This window comes from Acomys russatus, chromosome 12 (genome assembly GCF_903995435.1).
Source record: "Acomys russatus chromosome 12, mAcoRus1.1, whole genome shotgun sequence".
In the NCBI taxonomy this organism is placed as follows: domain Eukaryota; kingdom Metazoa; phylum Chordata; class Mammalia; order Rodentia; family Muridae; genus Acomys; species Acomys russatus.
The window spans coordinates 12,284,844-12,297,221 of record NC_067148.1 but is presented as its reverse complement, the minus strand read 5'-3'; the positions used below and the strand labels follow the sequence as shown (position 1 = coordinate 12,297,221).

The window sequence follows — 12,378 nt, the reverse complement described above, 5'->3', positions numbered from 1 at the left end:
CTATGTCTGTCAACTAAGATCCGCAGGAGAAATGTCCCTGCTTAACTACCCAGCGTCTCTACTGCTAGGTCTCAGCAATTGCATATGTCTAGAAATGACCTGAGCTGGGCCGTGGAAGGATTTCCGGTGGTTAGTTAAGAGCCAGCATTTCTCAGGAGCATCTCCCTGACCTGTGGCTGCCCGTCAAAGTCTTCTGGCCTCCAGGCTCCTACAATCCTTGTTCTCAAGTCCCAGTTCTGCATTTCAAATCTTCCATCCTGACCCTCGTCACCTCAGATCCCACTCTCTTAATAACAGCTTTGCCCCTGCCCTGCCATTCTCCCGTCTCCAGTAGACAACCCTGGCCGAGTCCAGTCTGCTTCTTTTTCTCTGTTCTGGACTCTCCCAGGTGCCTCTGGATATTTTCTCCTTCTTACCCACAATAACCGCCCCACCTACAAGCATGGAGCGGCCATTTTGGTGGCTTCTTTACTGAGCCCCTCACACACTCCTACTAATGTACAATACAATGAGCAATGGCTCCCTTCCTTCCGTCCGTCCTTCCGTCTGTCCTTCCGTCCTTCCTTCTTTTCTTCCTCTCTTTCTCTGTTTTTGCTTTGTTTTGTTTTTGAAACAGGCAATTCACTATGTAGACCAGTCTGGACTTGAACTCACAGAGACCCACCTGCCTCTGCCTCCCAAGTGCTAGCATTGAAGACGCAAAGCAGCATACCTGGCTATGATATTTTTTTTTTTGTGTTTTTAATGTGACTAGAGAATTCATGTGACTGTTTCCATGGTAGACCGTGACATTCAGGACCATGCGAATCTCTCTCCCCAGATCGTGACCGCTTACACAGGGCTGAGAATAAGCTATCTCTTATTCCTCTTGGAGTAGGTGCTGTGCTTTTCCATTTACAAGGAGTTGTGGAGATTAGGTTGTACCATTGCAGTTTCCTCTACGGTGTGTAGGACAGGGGCTTTCAGACTGTGCCTCGCCCTGAGTGACTGCATTTTGAGTGCAAGCACAGAGGCAGGGCGACCCTGTATCTTGTTTGTGCATGCAGACACCACCACCCGGGCAGCAACAAGCCAGGATAACTTATTTAGGCACGACAAAAATGCCTATTGGAGAAGATTGAGAGCACACAATATTAAAACCATGTCAGGAAAGCCAGGCCTAAGAAGAACTCATCAAACACACTAGACCAGCAAACAACACAGCCCCCTCTCTGGGGTCACTTAAAATGAGGGCTCTGCGACTGGTCTGTTATTGGACCAGTGTGTGTGTGCATCAAGAGACTGGACATGTAGAGAGCTCTTGACTGTCCCCAGAGCTCTAGTTCAGCATAGTCCCCATGGCTTGACTGGCCTTCTCCTTGGACTCCCAACTTTGCTGTCAGTCCCTCCACCTGGCCTCTACTTATCTTGAACCTGGCTTGGATCCACCTCCAGCTGCTCCCTAATTGGGTTCTTACTAGCTGACCCAACCTTCTGCAATGGTGCTCTGCACCTGTAGCTGCTGCTATCGATAAGCCCACCCTCCCGGATCTGTAGCCTCTTTAATGACCTCCTTTGTAGCCAGCCTATAGCTTGCATATCTTACCGTGTGGAATTGTGGCTGAGAGTTAACATGAGTAGTTAAGGTTGGACTAAAAGAAGTTGATGGTGTCAGGAGTCACACTACCAAGAGAGACTGGGATTCCTTGGTGAGTTGCCAGCCATCAGAGCTGACACCCTGCAGTGTGCCCTCATTTGTCTTTTACTGGTATGGGAAGCCACCAAATGTGGCTTCAAGAAGCTCATTCCCACCTATCCTCGGTCTACAGATGAGTCCCTGATCTGGTCCTCTCTCACCAAGTCCCTCAACAGGGGTGCAAGGAGATTGCAGAGTGGGGACCTCCCAGTCACAGCCAGCAGCCTGCTTGTGTGTTAGCCACAGGCTTTTGGCACCAGAACCTCAGGATTCTCCTACCCAGAAGCCCCAAATCCACTTCCAGGATCCACATAGGCCTCTGCTCCAGGACTTTCTCATCGAAGGAGAGACAGCTGGGTAGTGGCTAAGGGAGTGTCACTGGGGGAGCGGGGCAGGCATGCAGTCTGGCATGCCAGCGGTGTGGGGACAGAGTTGGCCACAGAGGGATGAGAACCCGGCTGTTCATGTCATGTTTCTGCTTTGGGCCCACAGACGTCAGTGGCAGGCCCGACCTCTGTCACGGGTGTGCAGGAACATTTGGTGGCTGTTGGGTAAAGAGCCTACATTACTCTCTCAGATTTCTTTCTCTCCCCTCTCTCTAGCCTAGAAATCAAGTGAAGTTGACTTTTAGAGGAAATTGTGTTTTTAATGGAACTACTCTGACATCCATGGGGATTTCTTTTTGTTTAAACGCGCGTGTGTGTATATATGTGTGTGTGTGCATGTGCAAATTATAATAAACTCATGTTGAACCATTGAAAAGTCTACAGAAACAAAGCAGCTTCATAATAGCCTGGTGCAGAAGCAACTGCTAGTATGTCCATTTTTCCACTTGTAATTTCACTCTGTGTATATGTACTTATCTTGCATATGCTGAGAATATTTAATGGCGTCAAAAATCTCAATTTTTAAATTGCTTCACTCGAAACAATTCATTTTTATTTTGAAATTCTTTAAAGGTTACAGAATAGACTCCAAGTTAGTATAAGCTCCAATGCAATGGTTATGTTAAGATAGTCTTAAGTGATCCCCAGTTGCTAGGCATTCAGGTTAGCTCTAATCCTGGCTAGAAATCACACTGTGGTGCATATCTTTGTCCATAACACATATTTGATCTATCTCTAGAGTGGATTTCTGACAGTGAAAGCGCTCAGTCAGAAAGTATGAAAATAGAAATCGAATGCCCTCAACACACAAATCCCATTGCTTGCTACAGTCGGCTAACAGGGTAATTCTGAACCTTAGTCCTTAAGAAAATCAGACATTTAATAAGCAACTGTGTGTGTTCATCGGTCCACTTGGGACTCCACGAACAATACACTCCTCAGTTCCTTCAGTGCTTATCCACTTATGTGGAAGAAGATGCTGGACTGGAGTGAGGAGGGCACCAGGCTGGGCTTGAGGCAGCCCCTTTCTTTCCAAAGACAGCCTCTCACTTTTGTTCTATCTTGACTACTCAGTGCAGCCCAATTGCAAGGCCGCTTTCCAGGGTGGACTCCTTTTGGCAGCGACCAAGGTCGGTGGAAGGAAAGAAAGGTGGAAAGCGCAGAAGAGAGACAGTTGGTTTAGACCCTCTGCTCTTTCCTGAGACACAAAGAACCTCTGACTTACTTGGGTGGGATGCACTGATAAGAAGACGGAAGGAAATGAGGGGAGAAAAGGAAAACTCACACTGGCTCTTTTCTTCGGCTCATTTTTGTCTTCATCCAAGCAACATTTCCATCTCCCATTCATCTGGCAGCAAGACGAACTCTGTGAAGACCATGAACGGTGAAATCAGAGAGGCTCAGAGCTGTAAAAATCCAGAGGGCATGAGGGTGGTTCTAATGATCATATGGGGTGCGTTGCTCCAGAACTCATCCCGACTGCGAGTGTGTTAGGAGTTTTCACCCAAGGATGGATTCATGGCAGTGTAGCCAGAGAAGATTCCCAGTTAAAGGACAAGTTAGGACCGCCTCCCCCCCTTTGCTTCCCTTTCAACCTCAAACCTCTTCTACCATCTCAGTAACTTCTGCCAAGCTAGAACACAGCAAGAGAGCCCTTGCTGCATGGAATGCCTGGATCTTGAATGCCCTTGCCTCCAGGACTGGGACTCAATAGATGTCTGTCCACAGGAACTTGTCTAGTGTGTAGCATTCTGCTACAGTGGCAGAAAACAGATGAAGACGCAGTAGCGGTGGACTCTATTAGTTGTGGTCTAGGTATGGCTGAGCCAAGAGTGTGTGCTCAGCATGACGCTTTGTAGACCTGTTGTTTTAATTATTTTAGTCACTGTTCTACCTCACAGACACGGAAACAAGGGCTCAGGAAAGTTACGTCATTTACCAAATTATACAGCTAGAGCATTGTGGGATCAGAATTTGAGGCTATGCATTCTGATGTGACGTTCGCTTACGTTTCACTCAATGTAACGTCATATTCTCTCTAATTATTAATAGTAACTGCAATTTTCTGATTTATCTGTCCTTGCCCAGATGTTGTGCCCAGAGAAACTGTTAATCTTCCAAGAACCTCTCCAGAGAGAAGAGTGGGAGGCAGGTTGTCCCAGAGAGGAGTGAGACACCTGGGGGACCTAACGCTTCTGATATCCTTGGGGTTGTCACCGAGATGCAGGGACTGGATTCCACTGACGAATCCTCTATATTGCTGAACCTACACCCACTCCTGTAGAGTCTCGGAATGGGGCCAATGGGCCAACAATCCACGTGGGTTTCAACGTGCAGCCTGTTAACCTGGCTCAGTGGGAGGATGGGCTGGGTGTGAAGGACTGGGTAGCGGGTGCTTTAAAGATCTTTTAAAGACGAGACAAGGTCTTACTTGTAGCTTACACAACCCCCGAACTCAGTGTGTAGCCAGACTGGTTTTGAACTGGCAGTTATTCTGCCTTGGCCCACCTCTTGCGTGCTAGGTTTGCACATATGTGCAACAAATGCAGTTATAAGAACTTCTGGGGGCTGGTGAGATGAGGCAGCGGGTAAAGTTCTTTCTGGGCAACCCAGGCAACCTGAATTCAATCCCTGGAACTTGGGTAGAGGAGGAAAGAGAGGCCCAACGTCACAAGCTGTTCTCTGACCTCCACACACGTGCCATACACATGTACTCACACACTATATAAGTTGAAAGTATACAAGAACTCTTTGAACCTGAGAATTTCTGAGCCTTTGGCCTGGTGGAGCACCCCTGTGCTAAGAGAATGATAGACCTCAAGTCCACAGACAGGGAGCTCTTTCTGAATGCTCCCCAACGTGCCAATTCATCCAGCCGTCACCTGTTCCCTTTATAACAGCCTTTATAATAAGCATAAGCAGTGTTTCCTAAGTTATGCTGACTATCCTGGCAAATTATTGCAGCTGAGGAGGTGAGGTCATAGGAACTACTGACTTTTAGTCAGTGGGTCAGAAATGCCAAAGGCCCAGACCAGCACTTAGTGAGAAGTCAGTCATGTAGATTGTGACAGTAACTCTGAATAGTTAGTGTCAGAACTAACTGGGTTAAAGCACAGAGCATCCAGCAGCTGTCTGGAGGGTTGGACGGTTGCTTGGTGTGGAAGGCCCTGCCTCTCTGCATCGGGATTGGTCCGTGGAGCAGCGGCTGCTACAGAGGGTATCTGGAGCTGATGCTCTGTGAATGTTGCAGGTCCTACTTCCAATTGATGGCACCTAATGTGAAGGATGGGACCTGCTCCTCCTCTCTTTCCCATCTCCCATCAGTATTAATCCCAGATGGACTCACATTCAGAGGAAAGAGGGACATTCACTTGATGGAAATGTTTCACTCTGGCCATGTCTCAGCCAAAAGTGCTGTGGAAGCGACAGCCTGAGCAACAGACTTTTATCAGTTTTTCTTCAGCATGAAGCAGGATGTTAGAATGGCCTAATCCATTTTCACTAAGAATATGCCATTTCCAAAGTTCGGCTTCAGAAAAGAGCCGTTATGGTCCTACCTGTCTGTATTTCTGAAAAAAAAAAAAAAAAAATCCAGTTATGCTTACTGAGATGGGCAAAACCAGAAAATCATTTTTCTTTAAAACACAGTATTTTACTTTCCTGGGAGCCCATCTGGTGTGCGTGTGAGGGGGGTGGCTAGGAAGGGGCGGGTGCAGGGGGGGATAGTGATGGCTCAGCAGCCGTCTATCATTTCACACTCACAGGGCCGAAACTTTTCACACTCTCCACAATGGCTCTGTATCCAGTGCAGCGGCATAAGTTACCTGGGTGAATGAAATACAGTTTCAACTCCAAGGCCGTTTCTCTGGGCTGGCTGTATCTCTCTCATTTATACCGAGCCTCTCTGCACCCATGACACCTCTCCCGCCAATTGTTTGAAACTCCTGGGAGTCTTTCTAGATTTCACACATATTCTTGGACATTATTCTGGATCTATTTGTGGGGTCCACACTTTGAAGAGAGGCACAGAGCAGAAACTCAGTGACAAGAAAGGACACAGTCAGAGAAAACCACTACGAGAAATGTGACAGAGACATATGCACAGCTTGTGAACTTGCACTCGCGGGCCCACAGTGTTTTCTAGGATATTTATATAAAGAAAGGAAAAATGGGCTCATTATAGAAAAGAGAGCTTCTAGTAAAACAAAGAAACACCACTTTCTAGGGTGCTTAGCACCCATTAGATAAGACTTGAGTTCTTCCTTGAACATAACCTATCCCACACACAGGCGTCATTGCCTCTCTCCAAATTGTCTTGTGGGATCAGGAAGCCAGAGACCTGCTGTGGATGCTGCTGCTCCAGGCTTACTTGTTCTGTGAGTCCTTGGCCCAGCCAAACAGCCCATGTCCCACCAGCGTTCCACAACAGTGGCGGAATAACTTGTCAGATGGTTGAGCAGGTGAGATCACGGAGCTTTGCAAGTTCTCGAGGACCAGTAGATGGCGTTAACCTATCTCATACTATCAGAGGGACTGGGCCAGATGCAGAGGGATCATCTCGCACAGAGATGGGAAAGGCATGTCTAAAGGCATGGCGCCCGCATCTTAGCAGGATGTCCCTGCACCGTCAGTATTCCCGAGTCTCTTTAGAACATTGGCTCTTGATGTTATCAGATGAACTCATAGGTGCAGACTATGATGGCCTTTCTGCTCTGTTCTGTTTTTCACACTGACTCCTTCATTAGAACGAATCTCTCCGCTGGAAGCACTCATGCACTGATCCCCCCCACCCCCACCCCCCAAGGCTGAGGCCCACAGATGCACTGCACATCACACAGCAGGTGGTTGTTAAGGCTTACAGAAGGGCAGGCGATGAAATCAGAAGAAGAAAGATGACTCGAAACACACATAAACTTCCCTCAAGCAAGTGAAGCCAATGAGGGTACTGATAATGCCAGCGGGGAGAATGATGGTAAAGAGAGTCTTTGTAATTTTTGAAGGAGAAAATAATAATAATAATAATAATAATAATAATAATAATAATAATAATAATAATAATAATAATAATAATAATAATAAAAAGACTTGTAAGCAAATTCAGACAAAGTGGTAAAGGCATGGCTTCATCAGCAGTTCAGCAGTCACAAGGTCCAACTCTGTCCTCCTCCCCTCACTAGGTTTAAGATCTTTGTACTTCAGGTTCCTTCCCCTCTCCTGCCCCCATAATTGGCAACGTAGTACTTATTGTGGAATAGTGTATAGTGCACAGAAAATATTCAAGAAGTTAGCTGTTGTGGTGGGCTCTAGATGTCGGAGCATGGACAGTAGGCCTACAGAAGACGACTTTCAGTTTTGACACAAAGAACTTTGGAGCTCTAGCAGGAACCTCCAACACCTTGAGAGATGGCACTCAGTAAAATATGTGGCAACATTACAAAATAAAAACTAGCCAAGGAAGCAGGGGCCCTAGGACCGCCAACTACATATTTGAGTGGACATCTAAGAAGTCACAGAATGCAAGGGGATCCAGAGCATTAGAGTGAGAACTTAGCGAGAGATGGCCTCTTGGTTTTGTACCCCACACGCCCCATGTTGCCTCCTGAAGAGAACTGTCCTGACTGACTGGCCCCTTTCCTAACTTGCTGTTTTAACTCTCTGATTCTTAGCTGTCCGAGACTTTTAAACTCTGCTTATAATCCATCAGTATTAGCAAAAAGCCAAGACTTCTTTCTTGATGAACCCCCCTTCCCCTTTAACTCGGGGCTCTGCCTGAACATTTTCTTTCAGCATCCCCTGGAGCTCTCATGTGGAAACCCTTCATACCATCAAAATCTTCCTTCCAGTTGGGCCAGCATCTGACTACTGGAGTGGGTGGACCACATGGGCCCAATGCAAGGTATGGACAGAACACTCTTCGGAGAAATTGGAACAGGGGAAGCCACCGCTGAGAAAGCATCCTTTAGAGACCTAAGTTTGGGAGGGCCTACCTCTGCTAAATGGGGGCACAGGGAGAAAGACACCTTGAGGGTCCTAAGAGTCAGTGGAACCAGTACCAGGCAAGGCTGTCAAGCTAACCATAAAGACTATGACATGACAACAGCAGGTATTGGGGACAGGGTCTCTGAAGGTGAAGGGTGCTTGCTGTTCTTCAGGGCAGTAGTTGTGGAAAGGTTATTTTAAAAAGTACAGCACATATGACCAGTGGGGGAGGAGGTCCCCCGTGGTCATAGACCTAGGGGAGGGGAATAGGGTGAAAGCAGGAGGGAGGAAGAAATGGGAAGATACAAGTGATGGGACGGCAATTGAGTTGTAATCTGAATAAATTAATTAAATAAAAAAAAAGTATAGCACAATGCCAGAGCCTCCTCACTGGTCAAAAAACCACAGATGGAAGCGTGGGATAAAAGCAGAGGAAGAGTTCTGCTGTGGGGTTTAGAGGGTGTAATTGGATGTGACAAGAAGCGAGGAAGGAGGGCTGTGATCAGATTCTCCTTCTCCTCAGCAAAACCAGAAATGAGATAAGAGAAGCCAAAAGTCGTAAGGCAAAGAAGAAAACGAAAAAAATGTGGTACCAAGCAGTGTCTTGTTGACGAGACATGAGGCTGAGATAGATTTTGGAGGAAATAGTATCGCCAACAACCACCTATCAAAGAGACCACCACACGTTGCACTGTGAAGACAGAGTAATGCTAAGAGATGTCAGAGAGAAGCCACAGGAGACCCGCTCTCAGAATCACTCACAAATTTCTCCCAACAGAAATACCTGGTACCTAAGCATCAATTGAATGTTGTTCGAAAAGCCTTGAAGCCCGAAACACACGAGATGTAAGAGGGCTTGTGGTCCCATTTACATTTGTTCAAGATGTCAGGTGGATCAGTGAAGTGTGTCTCATGGCGAGGTGAGCTTGTGACAGAATAAGCAGTCATCTCCGTGAGATGTAACAATAAACTAAAGTGGTTCTAGAACACTGCACACAGGTTCTTGACCTTGACCTGTGTTTGTTTGTTTGTTTTTAGATGGGTCTGAGATGAGGTGGACTCTAGGTCAGTTCTCTAGATCTGTTCTGAAAGGGGTATGTGTGATAACAGAGCCTAGGAGCAGCGGTCTCTAAAAGCAGACCAGGGACTTAAGAAAGGCAGCCTTCTCTTTTGAAATAAGAATTCTAGGGTGGGGCTGGGCTCAGTGGCCCACACCTGTAATCCCAGCACTTGGGTGGCAGAGGCAGGAGGATTGCTGTGAGTTTGAGGCCAGCCTGGTCTACAAATTGAGTCCAGGACTGCCAAGGCTACACAGAGAAACCCTGTCTTCTCTCTGTGTGTGTGTGTGGAGGGGGGGGGGGGCGCAGGGATTCTAGGGTTGATCTGCTTAATGCCACAAACACAGCGCATAGAATTTTCACAGGGCATTTGACAAGTTTGGGCTGCTCTGTAGCAAGGACAGAAAATGTAAATGCACAAGACACAATTAAACAACAGTTCAGTGTTAATGATGTTGATTAATCTCACCATAAAGCCCTGCTTGGCTTATTCTATTCAATAGCTTAGCCCATGACTTGCATAAGGACAGAAGGCAGTGTGCACCAGGTTTGCAAAAGTAGAGAAATTAAACTGTCTTGACAGGATGGGATGAGCATATAAGACTTGAGAAGAATCAAATTTCCCAAGAGGACAAAGAAGGAGAAATTACACTTTGAAGTCTCAAGACACTTCAATGGCAAGCGCGTTTCTGAGTCACTGCATTTTCCTCCTCGGTTCCTGAGAGTCCGTGATTTCAAGAGCACCAGTTATACTCGAATAACAAGTGCGACAGCAAGACCGCCTCAGCAAAAAAGCAAAATCAAGCCACAAGGTCGCCACTTCTTGATTAGCTCCAACTGCATAGTTAAAAGACCTCAGCGCCTTTACATTTCCAAACACCGTCTCTCAATAGCTTTGAAGTTACATCAGTGACTCCCACACAGTGACTATGTCAGCGAGCACATGGCATGCTGATATGGAGCACATTAAAGTCACAAGATGATATGTCACTGGGCATGCAATGGTACCATGGAGGATGTACCTGACTTTCTTCTCCTAGTGGCCTCAGTCTGCTCTCCTGCTCAATGGGGATGAACGGTTTGGTTCTACCTACACTGATTAAGAAGCAGAGCTCATAAGGATCAGCACACACACACCTATGCCAAGTGCTTTGGCATTCTGGGCCCGGGAAGGCTCCAGCATCCCTGCTGCCGGATGCCTTGTTATCCTATGTTTTAAGAAGCCAACTAGAGACTTACCGCTCAAGGTTTCCATGATCTGTTCCATGGAGGGTTCTGGGTGGCTCCTCAGGAGCGTGTAGATGCTCATCACCATGCCCGGGGTGCAGAACCCGCACTGGGTACCATGGCCTTTGGCGATCCGTTCCTAAAAATGAAGCGCACAAGGACTCCAGGGTGCGAAGTCCTCAGAAGTGAAGTAAAGTCTTTTCTTTGGTCCAACCACAGGCAGGTTTGCGGCTGTCACACAGCAACCAACAATGCTGAGATTGTTCATATTTACAATGCTGGGGGAGGGGTTGGGGGGATGGAACTGGGAAAGGGAGTTCTGTGTGTGAACTCAGTGCCTCACATCAAGGCACAGTTCAGAGGCAGCAAGACCACAGGCATCGGGCTGGTTTATTTTATTATCTCCTCATTCTGCTACCACACAGGCAACCTGTCTACCCTCAACCACACAAAGTAATTTAAACTGGAAATTTACTGTCAAGGACTATCTTGGTGAAAGGAAATCTATCTTTTCTACTTTTTTCCTTTTGGTATAGCTTTGGTAATTACCTGAAGTTTTGTTCACATTCGGATATTTTTACTAAGAAAGGTTTGGTACATGACTTAAAAGACCCTATAAAAACTTGGCCCTGAGACTGACATGTCCATCTGTGCATGGGAAGGTTTTTTTTGAGGCAGAGGGACAATTAGGCTGTGACTTGGCCTAATTCCCATTTCACCTTACCATCTTACCTACTTACCATCTCTTGAAAAAGAAGTGTGTGTGTGTGAGCGTGCATGTGTGCAGATGCATATGTGTGTGTGGAGGACAGAGATGAACATGTCATCCTCAATTGTCCACCATGTTATTATTTGACTTAGGCTTTCTCACTGAAGCCAGATCTCATGAAGTTAGCTAGAGTAGCAGTCCAGGCAGCTCCAGGGATCTTCCTGTCTCCACCTCCCTAGTTCTGGGATTACACGTGAATACCAATGTATCTAGCTTTTTTACAGGAGTGCTGGGGCTAGAACCCAGGTCCTCAAGCCTGGGAGGCAAGCACTTTATTGGTTGAACCATTTCCTCAACCCTGCTCATAGATAGCCTTTATCGCTTACAATTTCTTGTGGTGCAGGAAGGTACTTTTTAAAGGCTAAAGACAAAATCTTTGTCCTCGAAGATTTTATAACTTAATTTTGGGGCTACACAATCTTGACAGAAGACTACTATGTCACACATGCTAAATGCAAACGTGTTGGACACACACACACAAAATTTTTTTTTCTGGCTAGAATTAGCGACATGGCTGGCTACCCACACAACCAAACACAGAATATACATTCCAGCTTATCTCATTTTTTCTCATCCAAAACAAGAAAAATTTAAGAGTCTTTTTCTTTGTAGTCTTTGAGGTAGAACCCAAATATTCCCAGAAAACAAGGGGGTGGGGCTGGGGGTAGGGTCTCTCAGGCTGTGAGATGGAGAAAGCCACTCAGTCTACCAATCACTTACTTCAGGCTCCCCTCCACATGTTTATGGAAACAAAATAAACTTCAAGTGGCAATAAAGAAAGCCTTGGAAGGAAAAAGAAATTCAGAAGAAAAAAAGTAGTGTTTCTCTCAGTAAAGGGGACAGAGCCTTCCCGTTACCACTTCTGTTCTCTAAAGCCACGAGCCAAGGTCTGAACAACCAGAGAAGCCACGTAATCCTGCGTCCCAGCTTCATTTCTGTCCCTATGTCAAATACCTGACAAAAAGCAGCTTTTGAGAGGAAAGGGAGTTATTACAATTCTAGGTCACAGCTTATCACTGAAGGAGGCCTATTTGCTCTTCTATGTAGGATTTATCACTTCTGACCAGGGAACTCAATTCAAAGAATTGCAACCAAAGAAGTGTGGTAAGACCTGTGGAGGGTCCTGCTTGCTGCCTGTCCCGCAGGCTCAAGCCTTAGCTAGCTTCCTTACCCAGTTCAGAAGCCGCTGCTTAAGGAATGGTGCTGCCCACTGAGGGCTAAGCCTTCCTACATCATTTATAAAGGCTATCCCCTTCAGGCACACTCAGACTAACCTGATCTGGA

At 46.5% G+C, this 12,378-nt stretch overlaps 1 protein-coding gene across 1 annotated transcript in view; it reads right to left on the bottom strand.

The window, feature by feature from the left end:
• Window positions 1–12,378, bottom strand: part of LOC127196295 (aldehyde oxidase 3) — an 88,725-nt gene that overhangs the window by 67,632 nt on the left and 8,715 nt on the right. Inside the window, exons 5-7 of the mRNA XM_051153854.1 lie at window positions 10,338–10,464; window positions 5,824–5,885; window positions 3,347–3,427 (exon numbers count right to left, since the gene is read on the bottom strand). Of these exons, the coding sequence (XP_051009811.1) occupies window positions 3,347–3,427; window positions 5,824–5,885; window positions 10,338–10,464 (270 nt within the window). The remainder of the gene's footprint in view (window positions 1–3,346; window positions 3,428–5,823; window positions 5,886–10,337; window positions 10,465–12,378) is intronic.